This window comes from Microcaecilia unicolor, chromosome 13 (assembly GCF_901765095.1).
Source record: "Microcaecilia unicolor chromosome 13, aMicUni1.1, whole genome shotgun sequence".
Classification (NCBI taxonomy): Eukaryota; Metazoa; Chordata; class Amphibia; order Gymnophiona; family Siphonopidae; genus Microcaecilia; species Microcaecilia unicolor.
The window spans coordinates 68,905,451-68,923,093 of record NC_044043.1 but is presented as its reverse complement, the minus strand read 5'-3'; the positions used below and the strand labels follow the sequence as shown (position 1 = coordinate 68,923,093).

The 17,643-nt window shown below is 45.0% G+C and overlaps 1 protein-coding gene across 3 annotated transcripts in view; it reads right to left on the bottom strand.

Moving 5' to 3' along the window:
• Positions 1-17,643, bottom strand: part of AGRN (agrin) — a 379,875-nt gene that overhangs the window by 32,423 nt on the left and 329,809 nt on the right. For all 3 annotated transcript variants that reach the window (XM_030186208.1, XM_030186209.1, XM_030186210.1), the window contains 4 exons: positions 14,674-15,030; positions 11,283-11,475; positions 2,917-3,132; positions 113-342 (listed from right to left, as the gene is read on the bottom strand). In XM_030186208.1, the coding sequence (XP_030042068.1) occupies positions 113-342; positions 2,917-3,132; positions 11,283-11,475; positions 14,674-15,030 (996 nt within the window). The remainder of the gene's footprint in view (positions 1-112; positions 343-2,916; positions 3,133-11,282; positions 11,476-14,673; positions 15,031-17,643) is intronic.

The following is a 17,643-nucleotide window of genomic DNA, read 5'->3' as shown; positions in this document are numbered from 1 at the left end:
CAAAGAGCTTCAGATGGCTGTGGTTCTCACCCCCCCTCCCCCCCATGGAGAACTGCATTGTCATGGTTCTTCTCCCCTCCCCCACATCACATTGTGTGGACATGGATCTCACCTGTGAACCCATTCAGGCACTCACAGTGGAACATCTCTGCCTCCTTGATGTGACATACACCGCCATTGTGGCAGGGGTGAGGGTGGCAGGGATTGTTGCCACACTCACCCACCCCACTGCCATACAATATATCTTCCCCTTTCTCCTGCAGGTCGTACACCTGGTTGTTGACATCCAGAAGCCGGATGCAGCCCTTCAGGCCAGAGGTCACGGAAGTGCGTTCTGCCACGCTATGGAGGAAAAGAATGAAACTGTAAAGAGTGCCACTAAACTTCTAAACATATTCCAGCTTCGAGTAGTGGTAGGTTTTTTCGGCAGTACAAGCATATTAGTAAGACTGGTTAAAGCAGTGGCAGACAATAGTAAGCCAGGTCAGCACGGCTTTCAGATTAAAACATGTTGATGTTTCCTGAGCACGACTTCATCAAGGTTAGTACACACACATCATCTATTTCTGCCTTGAAACTGCTCACTCTCCAGTTTCTGTGCCTCAACTCTTCCCCTCTCTGACCATCATCTGATAACTTTCACCCTTAAACACCCTCCTCCCCAGTCCCGTCCAATCTTAACCAATACATTTAGGAATCTTCAGGCTATTGACCCTTCAACTCTGTCCTCCAGTGTTTCAAATCTCTTCTCTACCACTATGTTCAAGTCTGTCAATCAGGCTGTCTCTTCCTATAATACTATTCTCTCCTCTGCTCTGGATACTCTTGCTCTTCCCATTCCCCGTTCTGTAAGACATACCAAACCCCAGCCTTGGCTGACCTCTAGAATCCGCTACCTACGTTCTTGTGCCTGCTCTGCTGAATGCCTTTGACTGAATTTTTTACACACGGCTTCCCACATTAATGGCCACTGGCACTGCATGCCAGACACTCTTATCCCAAGAATATAATTTCAACTACACTGATTTTATGTTTTATTGACATTGCCAGTTTAATTTAATACATTTAGGGCATCTGGTTTTCAGTTACAGCTAGAAAATCCCAATAAAACACCCCAGTGGGGAATCTGGGTTTTCTGGGTGTATCCAAAAAAACTTTGACAATCCTTCTTCCTTCTGTGATCTGATAGCATCATTTGACTGCTGCCATCATGATGACATCATTGGTGTGGGACATCACAGCAGGACTTAACATAGTAACATATTAGATGACGGTAGAAAGAGACCTGCACGGTCCATCCAGTCTGCCCAACAAGATAAACTCATATGTGCTACTTTTTGTGTATACCATACCTTGATTTGTATCTGTCATTTTCAGGGCACAGACCGTATAAGTCTGCCCAGCACTATCCCCGCCTCCCAACCACCAGCCCCGGCTCTGCCACCCAATCTCGGCTAAGCTTCTGAGGATCCATTCCCTCGGAACAGGATTCCTTTATGTTTATCCCACGCATGTTTGAATTCCGTTACCGTTTTCCTCTCCACCACCTCCCTTGCTTTTCTTGCTGCAACAGATTGAGGGATCATAGACAGAAGTGATGCTAACTTCTGCCATGCCAGCCTCGATAGGAAAAGGAGGTGGAAGTGGTAATGGTCATACCATTTTCTGCTGTGCAGGCCTCAGAAGGCAGCAGCCAAGGAGTTGCATGCTTCTATTTTTTTCTAGGACAGAAGGAGTGGCAGCCAGCAAGGTGAGAGGCCTAACTGGCTGGCACTGAGAAGTCAAAACCAAAGTGTGTGTTGTTTAGTATAGTGCTGTTTGGTTTTGCAGATCAGCCAGCTTTGTATATACAACTTATTCCCTTATCTATGATCTATAGCTTGTGTCTTCTTGTCCTTCTTAGGAACAAGTTAAAAGACAGGTTTGCTTGGCCTAAAATAATGGGTCATAAACTTTAAAACCTCTGTTTCAGACTCTGAATTAATACGGACACACTCTCAGTGAAAGACAAATATGAGTTTTAAGTATTCGAGGGAGGGAGGTTACAAAGGGCTAATGATGGATAATTGGGAAAAATAACAAAGAAGCAGAATTATGTGGTCAGAGTTGAAGAATACTAGATAAGTAAGAGAGCAAATATAAGGCATTAAAGTGATTGCACAAAATTAAGCTTCAGTAATCTGAGAAGCACATCTTGTGGCAGTCAGACTTTGTTAAGCTTCCAGGGAAATACACAGAAACACCAGAGAGAGATTTTATTTTCCTTATACTGATATAAATAAGAATTCAATTTTCTGTAATACTGGGATAAAAGAATTTGTATTGTAATCATTTATTTACTCTAATAAATTTTAGCAGTATTATAAAAGAGAAAAACTAAACTCTGGAGTGTGTTTCCTTTGCCAGAAGGGCTTTCTTTCCATCTCTTCTGAAGTTGTTTAGTTCCCCCTTCAGAGGCAAGAGGGGGGGCCCATACAGTCTATGGAGAGTGGACAAGGAAAGAAAAGCCTACCATATCCTGCCTTATAAGGACAGTCCTGTTTAGAATAGGGGATGTGCACAGAAAAGCATTTCATTTGGATTTGTTATTTGTGATATATGATTTAGTTGCGTAGGCCCCAGAAGGAGAACTGAGAGACAAGATAACATGTTCGATTATTGTGGATGATAAGGGGACTCAAGAAAGTTTGCCGGAGATGAGAGAGATTGAGAAAGGGTAAATACATTTCAAATGTTATTAATAAAAGTGAAACATAGAATTCTCCTATAAACACTTCTAAAATTGAATTTTGTGATAAAGAACCATCGAAATATGGATTTTTAGTACTCTCCCAAAGCACCTAGAAACTTAAAGTCTAAAATCAGTAGCCCTAAATTACTCATCTCTAAGTAAGCAGTCCACATCATACTACTTACAGGGGGATTTGGTCCTCCGGTGCCCCTCCCAGGAAGAGGTCAGAGTCAAGGTTCAGTCCATCAGTGCCAGGTGGGCTCTCTCCATTAATGTGAGGCTCCCCATCCACTGAGAGCATGCCACTGCGGCGGTTCCTGCTCACCACTAGCTGGTGCCACTTGCCAGGCTGGATGCGGACTTTGCTGGTGATGATGCCTGTGCCAGAACCTGTGTTAAACCTGAAACCAGAGGAAACATTCAGACTTCATTTCACTACTAAGTTTCTTTGAGTGGCTAAGAGATTGTATCCATCAGTTCTGTCAGATATGGGGTGCAGACTTAGGGGTGTAGTTATCAATGTGGGATACTATTAAGATGGGTTATTTTATCACCGTTGGGAGAAATTAGGTCTTAACTGATTATTTTCTTTTCATTAGTCCTTTCCACTATTCCAGAATCTGTGAGACAGTTGTGTCCATCAACCAGCAGGTGGAGATAGAGAACTGAAAAGTTGAACTGAGCTGAGACATATCTTTCTTGACATCCAGTCCAGCTCCTTAGTATTACTTAGACAAGCAGTAAGGAAAAACTCAGCATAAATGCCACATTCTTAAAAAAAAAAAAAAACTCGCTAACCTAGCACTAACCAGACGAGCAAACATGTATGGACCTCTCTCATCTCTGGACAACTTGTAGAGAACATGCAGGAAGCACTATGCAAGGTGACAGTCACTATTTGATCCATTACTTCGCACTGACTAAACAACTCAGAAACCTCAGGTGGGCCTCTGGAATAGTGGGAAGGACTAACGGAAAGAAAATTATCAGGTAAGACCAAATTTCTCCTTCTATTACGTAGCTTCCCATGATTCCAGAATCTGTGGGATGTTCAAAAGCAATCCCTAGAGTGGGTAGGATCTTGGCGGCACCGCTGCCCTGAGGACCAAAGCCCCACAACTGTCTTTGGAGCGTGCCACAACGTCCACTCTGTAGTGCCTGGCAAAGGTATGCAGCATTGACCACGTCACTGTCTTGCAAATATTAGCCAGAGACAGTAAAGTAGTCTAACCCCACCCCCAGGATGTCATTGTATGCCGCCTTGTAGAATGAGCCTGCAAGACTTCAGAAGCCTACTTCTCCACAAGCAAATAAGGTTGCACGATAGACTCCTTCAGCCATCTAGCAATTGTGTGCTTGGAAGCCGTGAGGCCAAGCTTCTGCTTACCAAAAAGCACAAGCAGTCTGTCCGATTTGCGAAACTCATTCACGACTTCCAGAAATCTAATGAGGACTCCACCCACATCAAGAAGCTTCAGGGAAGAATACTGAGCCTCTTTATCCTCTCTGCCAAAGGACGGAAGCTCCACTTTTGGAAGAAAGGATGGAACCTTGCAAAAGGGAGACCCCCACCCTCCCAACAAGAGAGAGCCTGAAGCTACGAAACCCTACATGCCAACGCAACCGCCACCAAGAACACTGTCTTTAGCATAAGGTCTTTCAAGGAGGCCTTCTGGAGTGGTTTAAAAGGAGGCTTCTTAAGAGCCTGAAGGACTAAATTAAGGTTCTGCTCTGGACATAATGTATGAAAGAGAGGCCGTAAGCAGCCCGATCCCTACAATAATCAAACAATATCTTGGTGAACCGCAAGAGATGTCTTCTATAGTCATCCCCTGAAACAGGCCAAATCCAGAACCTGAACATTTAGAGAATACAATGCCAATCCTTTCTGGACCTGCCTAGAGAAATGCTAGGATGCGTGTGATCTGAGCAGAAGACAGAAAGTCTGTGCTCAGAACACCAGCCCTCATATGGCCTCCATCCTTCACTTACACTATGGATGTAGAGCTTTTCCGAGCCTGAAGCAAGATAGCAATGATCGAATCAGAATAACCTTTTCGTCTCAATCGAGCCCTTTCAAAGGCCAAGCCAAGACCAAAGGGGCATGGATCCTCCATGAGCACTGGTCCTTCCTTCTGTAGGCTGTGTACCTGCAGAAGATGGAAAGGATCCCCATCCAGCAGTTGAATCACATCGCATACCACAGCCTCAGTGGCCAATCTGGGACTACGGGAATTATTCAACTCCAGTGTCATGCGATCCTTTTCAACATGTGACTTACCATGGGCCAAGGAGGGAAGACATACAGTAGATGAGTCTCCAGCTAGGGCTGCAGTAGGTCATTGATCCCTATTGAGCCCTGTTCTTTCCAAAAGCTGAAGAACTTGGGAACTTTGACATTCCTTTTCATCAACATCAAGTCCAAAAGCGGAGAAGCCCATCGGTCCATTATCAGCTGAAAACCCTGGTTGGATAGTTCTCATTCTCCCAGATCCAAGGAGTGCCTGCTGAAAAAGGTTCACTTCCACATTCAAAGACCCAGCGATGTGAGCTGCCGACAAGCAGAGAAGATTTTTCTCTACCCAATTCATGAGGGAGGCTGTTCTCCACTGCCAAGCTGCAGGTCCCACTTTGCTTGTTGATATAAGCCACTGCCATTGCATTTTCAGAGAAAACTCAGTCTGGGGCGAAAAGGGAGCTAAGCCAAGTAAGGCATGCTGCACTATCCTGAGCTCCAAGCAATTTATCAACCACTGAGACTTCTGTTCCATCCAAGTGCCTTGTGCCAGATGAAACTTGTAATGAGCTCCTCAACCTGACTTGCTAGCATCCATTGTCACCACCTCTCATTGTGTTATCAGAAAAACAGCTCCGAGAGTCAACTTCCTGGGTGACCACCACCACTGCATACTCCGTCTGGCAACCAGCATTCAAGAAAGTATGTTATACTTCTGTGACACCGGAGAACAGTGGCTGAGAAGAGACTCCTGTCATGGCCGCATATGAGCCCTTGCCCAAGGCATCACTTCCACTGCCCCTGTCATTGACCCCAGAGCCTGGACATAGCCTTGATTGAGCAGGACGAATCTGTTGAATCCACTTCGACCTCCTGTGTTCCATGAGGAAGATCCTCTCCCTTGCTGTTTCGAACAGAATGCCCAGATACTCCAGCATCTTCGATGGAGTTAGTCTGCTCTTCTTGAAATTGATCACCCAAACCAACAACTATAGAAGACGGACAACTTTGTCCATCGCCGCCACACTGTCCAAATAGGATGATGCATGAATGAGACAGTCATCGAGATATGGATGAACTTTGATTCCCTGGTGCTGAAGGAAGGCCGCCATTACCAAAATAACCTTGGTAAATGTTCTTGGTGCCATGGTGAGACCAAAGGGCAAAGCCCTGAACTGGAAGTGATGGCCAGCACCACAAAATGTAGTAACCTGTGATGCAGCAGCCATATGGTTATATGCAAGTATGCCTCTGTGAGATCGAAGGCAGTGAGAAATTCTCCCACTTGAACCAAGGCTATGACTGTTCTTAGTACTTCCATGTGAAAGCAGAACACTTGGAGGCAGCAGTTTAGGCCTTTGACATCTAAGAACGGACAAAAGGTGCCTTCCTTCTTTGGGACAAAGTAGACAGAGTATTTGCCTTGTCCCTGTTCAGCATGGCGAAACAGTGGCCTGAACCTTGACCGCCTTGGGTCCCTTTCGAGAAAGAGACTTCAAGAAGAAAGGAGCTACCAGGCAGGAGAACTCCAACTTGTAACCTTCTGTAAGAATATCCAGAACCCACTGGTCTGACATGATTTTGGCCAACACTTTCCAAAACTCCTGAAGATATCCTCCCACCAGAGGAGAAGAATGGACGAGCTTTGCATCATTGTGAAGCTTGGGATGTATTGGGCACTCTAGCTGACTGAGAAGAGGACTTCTGCTCTGCATGAAAGGAAGATTGGCGTGCCTGAAAGCGGGACATCTGACCATACTGCTGACAACCAAGCCGGTTACCGTCTGCTGTCTCAAAATTGAGATCAAGAGTCCACTGAAGACAAATGACCAGAGGCTTTCGGCTTATTCTCCACCAACCGCTGTGGATTAGTTTCCCCCAGTTCCTTCACTAAGTTACTGAGATCTTCTCCGAATAGCCACTTGCCCCGAAAGGGCAGTTTACCTAGACATGACTTTGATGCTGCATCTGCTGCCCAATGCCACAGCCAGAGTTGCCAACATGCTGTAACAGCCAAAGACATACTGCGGGCCGTAACTCGTAGCATTTCATAAGTATCATCCACCAAGTAAGTCAACCTCGCTTCCAGTTGGGGGTTTTGATGCCCGTCTTCTGTTGCAGACTGCTGATGCCAGTTCAGGCATGCTCTAGCCACAAATGAGCCACACATTGTCACTTGAAGGATTCAAAGAGGCCACTTCAAGGAGTGGTTTCACTGAGCCTTCTAGCTTCCTATCCTGTAGGTCATTTAAGGCAATGCCCCCTTCCAACAGCAAGGTGGTCTTCTTAGTCACCACTGTAACAAGGGAGTCCACCCTGGGGAGCTGCAATTTCTCTTTTGGAACCAAAGGGTAGAGGCTAGCCATGGCTCGTCCCAGTCTCAGACTCGTGTCCGGTGATACCCATTCTGCTGTAATCAGGTCCTGAATGTCTGGGTGCATCAGGAAGGCCTTAGAAGGACCTCTATGCCCCTTCATGATTAATAAAGATGGAACTCCTGATGCTGAAGCTGAAGGTTCCTCAATGGAAAGCACTGCCAATGCCTCAGGAATAAGAGTACTGAGCTCTTCTTAATGAAACCTCAGTACTTTCAGGTCACCCCCCTTCTAAGGAGGGTCCTCTCCCTCCTCTAATAGCTCCTTCATTGATGGCTCCTCTGAATAGACCAAGGCCACATCAGATAGGGAGGGAGAAGCAGAAATAAAGCTCCAGGAGTGCACAGATGAGGCTAAACGAGATCTCGTAGGAGCCGAAGGGCAGTGGGGCTAGAAACTGAAGCACCTTGCAGCAACTCTGACTGTTCCTACTTCAGTAAATAGGCCTGGTGTAAGAGCAATATAAATTCAGGAGTAAACAAAGATCCCAACGTAGCTGAATGCTCTGTCAGACCCTGAGGTGGTAAAATGGTGGCTGTGCTCCGAGCACGATCATATACAGGCTGTTCCTCACTGCCAGTCAGTCCTGACAAAATGGTGCCTGTTCTTGTGCTCTCCTGCATAAAACTGCACACTGGTCCTGCTGGAGAGCCCAAAGTCCCTAACATATTGGATGTTGTGCCAAATTCAAAGGCGTGCTGCTGCCGACCACTTCCCCCACGTCCCATGGGATTCCTAGCTTACATGCACTGAAATATCCCTCAACGCCCGCCAGAGGATTTCACAGCAGGAAAACCACTTAACTGCCACTGCAGGAGTTGCCATTCACCTCAGCTGGCACAAACGTAGCACAATGCTGTCCCCAGTAGTGAGTCAGTATCCCTCCCCTGCACCAAATAGAACTTGCAGTCCTCCAAGTGGTTTTGAGTCAAACTTTAGTTGGACTTACCATTGCCAGCTGCTCCCCCCAAACTCACTTTTTCCACAAGTCATGCCCCAGCTGAGAAAGAATCAGGACTGTGCCACACTCTCCATCCTTCTCCTCTTTTTTTTTTTTAAGTTGTTATGCTGGAAAAGGAGAGCTCCACAGGAAACAGGGGAGCGGTGAAGAGAGAGAAGAAGTAAATTTGCAGGGCACCAAAAACAGGGATCTGAAGACTTCCAGTTATTACTCTGCAGACTCAAGTCATCCACAAAGCTCAACTGGAGACCAGTTGATCAACAGGAACAGGAGCAAATCACTTAAAACCAGAGGCTGAAAAGTGTGTCCATTCACCTGCTGGAGATAGAAAATACTGAGGAGCTGGAGTGGATGCCAAAAGAGATAGGTCTCAGTTCAGTTTTCAGTTCTCTATCTCCACCTTCTGGTTGATGGACACAACTATCCTACATGTTCTGGAATAGTGGGAAGCTACATAATGGAAAGATAGGTTATACTACTACTAACTCCTGCTATTTTAGCATAGGTCCTATTTTAACAAGAAGAACTAGTTACTAATAACTGGGGTTAAGAGTAAAATAACACATCTTAATAGTAGCAATAGGTCTAGTGTTAATCATGCTGGGGCCCAGAGCAAAGACTTGGGAGGGAGTATCAAAGCCTACCAGCAGGATGCATCTCCTTCAGCTTCATGCAGGCTTGTAGGGTTACCATATGGCTCCGGAAAAAGGAGGACACATTGATCCAGTCCGGGTTTTGCTTTCATTGAAAGCAATGGAAGTAAAAACCAGACTGGCTCAGTCTGTCCTCCTTTTTCTGGAGCCATATGATAACACTACTTGGGGGCCCCCTGTGGTATGGGGGGTCACAGGGCAACTGCCCTGTTTGGACCCCCCCTAACACCAGCCCTGGGTAGCCCACATGGATAATGTCCCCCTCTTAATTAAAGAAACAAGAAATGTCTCTAAAATTCAAAATCACTGCTATATGTAATAAAAATGAGCCAAGTGTAGGATAATCAAGTCATTATGACATCACTGATGAGGCTGGCTCTTAGGAATTGGTGGAATGAGGCATTATGACATCACAATATCAGCTCTGGTTATCAGAGACTGAAACTCTTCACACCAAGGGAGGGTTTTATACTTGTGCTATTTTAGCACGACCCATTTTATGCAATGAGACCTAGGGCCCAATGTACAAAACCTATTGGGCCAGCATCGTGCATTTTTGGCTGGTTCCAGTCGGTTCAGTCAGCAAGGTATTCAGCGGGAGATGCACAAAGAGGCTCTGTGTGCTTTTTAACATTCGCGGCAGCAGACAACGGGAATAATATAATTTATTTAAACGAGCTGATCAGTATATAAATGTGCATTCTGAGGGATGGATAGCTGTTTATGAGTGATGTACAGAAAGGCCCGCCTACCTTTACCAAGAGAAATTTTATGGGAGCTCTGGAGCAGCTGTAGCATGACAATAGCTTGTCAGCGGAACAGTCTGCTGTGGAGCTGTCAGCCGCGACAGTTACAGTTTGAAGTCATGGTGAAATCAGGGGCGTAGCCAGACACCCAATTTTGTGTGGGCCTGTTCCCAAAATGGGTGGGCAGAAGAACCCCACCCTGTCCCACAGGTGATTTGGTCTCTTCTTCTCTCACCTACATGCCATATGGTCTCTCAAACATCCCCCCTCTCCCGCATACCTTTTAAATAGCAGATTTTCACCGGCAGCAAGCAGCAACTAATACACACTGTGTATGTTGGCCCCACAACCTTCCCACTGATGCAACTTCCTGTTTCCGCACAGGTGGGAATATGTCTGAGGGAAGGCTGTGGGGCCGGTGCGAGCAGTGTATATCAGTCGCTGCTTGCTGCAGGTGAAGATCTGCAATTTACAAGTATGCAGGAGGGACAGTTGCTGGGAGTTTTCAGCTGGTGGAGCTTGGGAATCCCTGCCAGACACATCATAGGTATGCTGCTACTGGGTGGGCCTGAGCCCAAAATGGATGGGCCTGGGCCCACCCTTGGCTACACCACTGGGTGAAATATGAGTTGCTCAGCAGATCGGACCACCTCTGTGTGCAAGTCTTTCCCAGCAATTGGATTCTCTCTAGAGTTGCGATAGGCCTGGGATTACTTTTTTTTTTTTTTTTTTACAGAGCACAATTCTCCCCACTCAGGGTCCAGTAGGCAGCCACTGCCCACGTAGAGAAAGCCAGGGGGGATCAGAAGCCTCCCCCAGCCCGTCCCCGCTGATGCCCTGCACACTGCTTTGGTTCCTTCTCTTCTTGTTCTTGCTGCTCCCCTGCCCTTCCCCAAGGCAACAGCATCGCCCCCCCCCCTCCCTCCCTGCGCTGCCCCTGTTCCTCTCCATCCTGCTACAGCCTCAGCACACATCTGCAGCAGTGGCAGCAGCCCCTTACTACCTCTGGAAGGAAACTTTTTTTGCCCGTCCTGCTCTTCCTTCTCCTGCGGGACTGCGGACAGTGGGGCATACCATTCCTTTAGGAGATACACATAGCTTTCATATATGCAACTTATATGCATGTATGCAAGCCGTGTGTAGCACATGCTGTTCTGAGCATGCACAGAGCAACCAATTGACTATCCTGCTATAGCTTAGCGGGTGATTTTTTTTCCCCTACTGAGCTGCTTGCTGTTCTTGCAAGCAGCTCATTTGCATACAATTTCTATTGGGATTCGCTGGCTATTTCCACCTCAGTAACTTTTACCGAGGTGGAAATAGTAAGCAATTGTTTTCAGGGACTTTTGTGCATCAGCCCCCTGGTTACAATAACTAGGGTTAAGATTAAAATAACATGTCTTAATTGTAGCCCACATTGATAACTTCTCCTATTAATCCTATCCAGGCAGGATACATGAAGCTACCCAATTACTGTACCCATGACACCTTTGCCGCTTATGCTGACCCGTCAATGATCAAGTATCTACCTAAATCTAGAGAGATGCCACTCTGGAGGTAATGGTGGTATTTTCCCCTACCTGAGTTCCACAAATCCACCGATCAGTGCCAGAGAGATAAAGTCCTTGCCACGGTTCTGCCCATTGTAGAGCAGCAGCCCGCTAGGTTCCATGGCCCTGAACTCCATGGCAATGCGCACTGTGTGATAGGCCTTTAGAACCGTGAATGCAAGGTACGACTTCCCACCAAAGCTGGGGATGAAGTACTGGACAGCTAAGATGGGAAAGAAAGAAGACGTTAAGTGGGTGAATGTTCTCTAAGAATGTATCTGTGTATTTTACAAGAGGAGACAACAGCAGGCTTCAAAAATGTCTCATTCCCAGGGCATTTACATCATCCAAAATGTTGGCAATTACAATGGGATATGGCTTCTACCCAAGGCCACACACCGAGCCTGGTACAGAATGCGGATGTGTATGCCCAGAAAAATCCACTTTACAAGAGCAATCACCTCATAGCTGGCGAGAGACAGATAATCAAGCAAACCAAATCATCCACAAGTGTCGCTTAATAAATTTCCCTTAATAAAATTATATTCACCAGGCGTTTTAGGAGGAAAGACTTCAGAAATAATGTTCCCTGATGCAGTGTGTCAGCATAGGCAAAAGATTCATTGGGCTTTTTTTTGCAGCTTGATGTTGTGAAGCCATTGTTGTTAAAAGTATTATTATATTGGTTCTGGGCCCTAAGAATTTCAGAGGAGTTACTTAACGAACATTAAAATATGGAAGCTGTCTGACATATGATTGAAATGTTACATGCAGATGCACTGAGTTTAATGAGCTTATATCATACCTGTATTTTTCTTAGGTCTTTCCTCCTTAAACGCCTGTGGTATATCATTTATTAAGAGAAAAATGTGTTGACACTGTAAGTAGTATTTAGTATACTTTGCCTTAGTTTGTATTGCTGTTTGAATATTTTTACTGCTGTAATTGTCTATTTCTTATGTTTGATTTATTCTTACTGTACACCGCCTTGAGTGAATTCCTTCAAAAAGGAGGTAAAGAAATCCTAATAAATAAATAAACAAATAAATATTACGTGACAGTTTTGGATAGTTATTTACACTTAAGGTACTGGAGTAATAGACTATTCTACCCCGTGTCAGCTTCCAGTCCACAGATCTGGCAAATGCCCCAGTGAAAAAAGGAACATGCAAAAGCTGAAAGAGGCAGTCAGTGTGTCAGAACAACAGTGAGGAAAGCCAGCATGCAAGATTGGGCACCAGTACTTACACGGGACGCAGTGGCTTTGGGCATGACCTTGGCCATGTAATGGAGACAGAATCTTTAGAGTCAGCAACAGCCTGGAGTATGGGAGGGAGTGTAAAAGTCTGGTATTCAGAGCCCCTGAGGCAGCCCTTAGTCGGGCGAAACTTGGCCAAGTCCGGCACAGTTCTAACCCCTCCTCATCTGTTGCTAATAAAAGTTTCTTGGATTTACATATTGGACTGCCTGTTTTTTTTACCTGGTCTGCTCTTGATCCTCTGCTAGCCTGGCCCTTGTGGTCCACTTGCCAGAGCACAGCATGGACATTCCATCTAGCTCTGAGAATAGCAGTGATATCTGGCCGCTATCTGTAAGTTGTTTAATTTGAGGTAGAAAAAGGGCTGCCCTAAATTAAACTGCTCAGCTATATATATTAGTAATTCTCTATATGTTGCTTAAAGTTAGGTGCCAGGATGTGTGCGACGTTCTTAATTGCCATTATAGAATACCAGTGTAAGTCCACAGTTCTGCATGAAATTATGGCCTCAAGCATTTTTGCTATCTCTATAGCAGTATAAATACTTGTGCCTAAATGTGCCAGTTCTAAAAGCTTAGCATGGAACTGCTTGGCACACCCCTGCCCCAACTATATCCAAATCCACACCCCTCTTGCAGTTAAACACTATACACTTTAAGTGCCAACATTATAGTATAGAGCCTACATGCAGCTGCGCACATAAGAACATAAGTGTTGCTATAGTGGGACAGACCAAAGGTCCATCAAGCCCAGTACCATGTTTCCAAAAGGGGCCAGTCCTGGTCACAAGTACCTGGTAAGATCCCAGAACAGTAAAACAGATTTTAAACTGCTTATATTAGAAATAAGCAGTGGAGTTTCCCCAAGTCCATCTTTATAATGGCTTATGGACTTTTCTTTTAGGAAGTTATCCAAATCTTTTTTAAAACCCTGCTAAGCTAACTGCTTTTACCACATTCTCTGGAAACAAATCCCAGAGTTTAATTACACGTTGAGTGAAGAAATATTTTCTCCAATTTGTTTTAAATTTACTGCTCAGTAGCTTCATTGTGTGCCTCCTAGTCCTAGTATCTTTGGAAAGAGTAAACGAGTCCACTCCACTCAGCAATTTATAGACCTCTATCATATTTCCCCTTAGCTGTCTCTTCTGCATATTAGATCTAATTAGTGCCAATTAACTCCAATTACTGATTACTGGTAGTTCATGTCAATTTGCAATTATTAGGCAATTAATTTATGTGCATAACTGGTATTATTCTCTAACCCAGCATGCAATTCTCCACGCTAAGCATGAAAATGTGTGGGCAAGATTATACAATGAGGGCGATAGGGGTAATTCTATATACAGGTGTCCAGAGAGCACCTGATTGGTAAATATTCGCTAAAGGAAAGAAGGTGCCTGTTTTCCTCTATATAATACTAGTTTAACAAGCTAAATATGCAAGTTGGTGCGAGCACTTATGTCATTCATAGATCTGGTGTACATGCTCACATTTAAGCTTCAGTGATACACCTACTTTATAGAATTCCCCCCCCCCCCCCCCCCCCCCCGGTGGCTAAATACTGCCACTGTACAAATAGCCATTGCTGCTCAGCAATCTCTGCTTGTATTCAGTATCATTGACTACACATATATCCCCTGATATTCAGCCGCATTTAACCAGCCGGTTAAATGTGGGATAACTGGCAATCTGCCGATATTCAGCAGTACATGGCCAGCCATGTACTGCTGGTTAGAGGCTAGTTTGTATCGGAGAATATAACCGGCTATCCTCCTAATTTTAAAGTTTGGCAGCCATATTTGTCCACATGAAACCCTGGAATATCTTTGGCCGGTCTGACTTTAACCGGCCAGCGCTGAATATTGGCTTGGACGGTTAAAGTCTGACCGGCCAAAGTTAAACTGATTATTCAATGACAGTCACTGGAAATGGCCTGGAACTGAATATCAGCTCCCAGTGCTGACCGCAGGGGTTAGCCAGTCTAACTCCCGCGGTCTGAAAATCACCCTCATAGTGGGTCTGATTTTTTTTTAATGCTGTAGCCACTGTTATAAAAAAACTTGCTGGCTGCCACAGTTGAATAACAGCCTGAAAGAATCTAACATTTATCATAATGCAGTCGACTACTGATACGTTTTGGAATATCAAGGAGGTATCTCACTTTTCTCACAAACAGAGCCTCCCTTTCCTGCAGGGCAGGTACAAGAAAAGTCCTTTCCATCATCTTCGCAAGTGCCACCGTGGAGACACGGGTGGGAGTCACAGGGGCGGGTTGGTTTCTTGCTGATGGGTGGCTGATGTGTAGGCTTCCTTCTCCCTGCAGTTGCTGTGGTGGTCAGTGGTCTCCTGGTGGTGGTAGGCAGCCTTGTGGTTTGCCTCCCCATGGTGGCAGGATACAGTACATGGACTGCTGTGGTGGCTGAAGCCAGTAGCCGGCTAGGAGAGGTTGTGGATGCCAGGGTGCTGGTAGTGGCTGCAGTGGTAGTGGTAGTGGTGGTGAACAGCACAGGAATCCAGTCTGAAAGGAAAGTCCAGTCTTTACTGACCATATAAGTAACTTAACATACATCAGTCAGAAAGCGTACTTCCAGTCAAGAAAAGAATGAATAATTCATGCATACATTGGAAAGAGCGAAAAGAAAGAGGAAAGAGAGCCGGACTCGGGGGAGGGTGTAGATAATAAGTACATAAGTACATAAGTAATGCCATACTGGGAAAAGACCAAGAGTCCATCGAGCCCAGCATCCTGTCCACGACAGCGGCCAATCCAGGCACAGTTATGCACCCTGGAGTACAGTCAAAGGGCAAAGGCCATAAATCGTGAGGCCCAGGAACTTATGATCTAATCTGATATCCTTACGGGCAAATAGGCTTGGGAAAGGAGGAAGCATAAACAAACATGGGAATGTGGTTTAGCAGTTGAGAGAAAACAGATAGGTTTGAAAGAAGACCAGATGATCCCGAGAAAGATAACTGGCTGAAGGCTTGTAAATAATTGTTAAACACAAGTGTATAAAAATAGCTGTTTCAGTCCAGTATGTTGGAGCGATAGATACAGCCAGCATATTTATGCAGTAGTTTTATCCTCCCATGAGAAAATATTAATTGTATCAATATACTTGGTAAGTGAATAAAAATACTCTCTCATAAGCACGTAGCCTTGGTCTTTTATCTCTACAAATCGTGGGTAACTGATATATGGAGATTTGGAGAGGTGGTAAAAAGACCTAAATATTTACATTGGTGACCCGGACGTAGACACGCCGATGTGTTGTTTAACACAAACATTGGTAAGTGACATCTTTAAATTATTTCCTGTTATTACTGCTAGGTCCTAGGTCTGAACTTTGCACGCAGGCTAGGAGTATTTAAAATAGCATTGCTAGGTCCTATGTCACTATTGTCTAAGGGCACATCTGTGAGGAACGGATCAATTCTGGAGATGGCAGATGTTCTTGAAATTTGCAAATTCTTAATGGAAGACAGTACCAGAATCAACTGGGGATGCCATAATCACAGCCACTTTGTCCATTATAAAGAAGCATCTTTAATATATGCCTACCTATTCAAATCCCTGTGCATATCACATCAGCTGAAATACAACTAGAAGGTGGGGGAGGTACAACCAATGGGATGGGAAAGACCAGCTAAGATCTATTAAATGTACAGTATGTTTCAGGTCTGTAAATACCACCAGCTGATATCTGGCACAGGACTAATTATGGACATGTCACATACATACATATATGGGGGAATTCTATATAAAGTGCTGAATATTAGGTGCTACTTCCACTCTGACTTTTCGGCACGGAAAAAAGTTCTAACGGATGCAAAGCGCTGAAACCAGAAATGGCAGATCTGGTGAAAACACATTTATGAGCCCATTAATAGAACAGCGCCTAAGTGTTTCCACCTGGATCTGCAAACAGGGCATGGCCATGGGAGGGTCAGGGGCATTCCCTTAAAATGTGCGCAGTGTTATAGAATAGTGCCGATCTGTGCCCAAAACACACGCTGGGATTTACACCTGGTTTCAGCTGGTGTAACTCCTCATGCCCAAATTTGAGTGCAGATCCCAGGGCTATGTGCTATTCTATTTGTGCTGAGCAATCATTCAAAACTTTCAAACTTCTACTAAAGACCTGGCTTTTCAAAAGGACGTTTTCCCCTGATTAAGGCTGTTTCACTCTGCCTCTCGAATTTTTATTTCTCACTCCCCTCCTTGACCCTCTCCCTCTCTCCTCCTTCGTTACTTTAGGTTATACGAATTGGTATGATTATTTAACTTTTCTGTCTAAACTTTGTAGTTCCTTTTATGACTTTTTGTGTATATATTGTTTTTGATTTGTAACCCGCTATGATTGTGGCGGTATATCAACCATAAACCATTCTATAATGGGCAGTGATCCCGGAATGCCCATTATAGAGTACAGTTCAATGCCAATTTTTTTCAGTGCCAAATTTTGAGCGTCATTTGCTGAATCCAGTCCATAATGGCCCAGAACCTAGACACATTCCCACTTGACCTTCAAAGGGTCAACCCTAGGGCTGGGTCTTAAATTTGGATTTACTTCACACCTTTTCAGTAGTAACACAAGGTGAGTTACACTTAGATACAGCAGGCATTTTCCTCTCCCTGGAAGGATTTTAATCTAAGGGGGCAATTTTATAACTTGGTGCCTCCAGTTAGGCATGCCGATGCCACAGTGCCAATTCTGTAACAGCACCTATGTGCCAAGATGCCATTATAGAATACTAGTACAGACCCGAACTGGCATGACCATTGTGCCAGGTCAATGGCTAGCCTAATTAAGTGTGCCAAACTGTGCACAGTATTCTATGTCGCATGTGTATGTTTGAGACACGCCCATGCTCCGCCCACATGCACTTATGCACTATGGGCCAGATTTTATGTATTGCGATGACAATTAGGCACCGGAAAATTCTGTGCTCAGCGCTATTCATTAAAAGGTGAGGACTTACGCCTGCTGAAACCTGGTATAAATCCTGTCGCTCACGTTACGCGCAGATTTTCATTATTCTACAGCACTGCGCCTAAATCTTGTGAATGCCCCTGACCATGGCCAGGTCCCCTTTTCAGCCGCGCACGATCCAATTTAGGCACCCATTG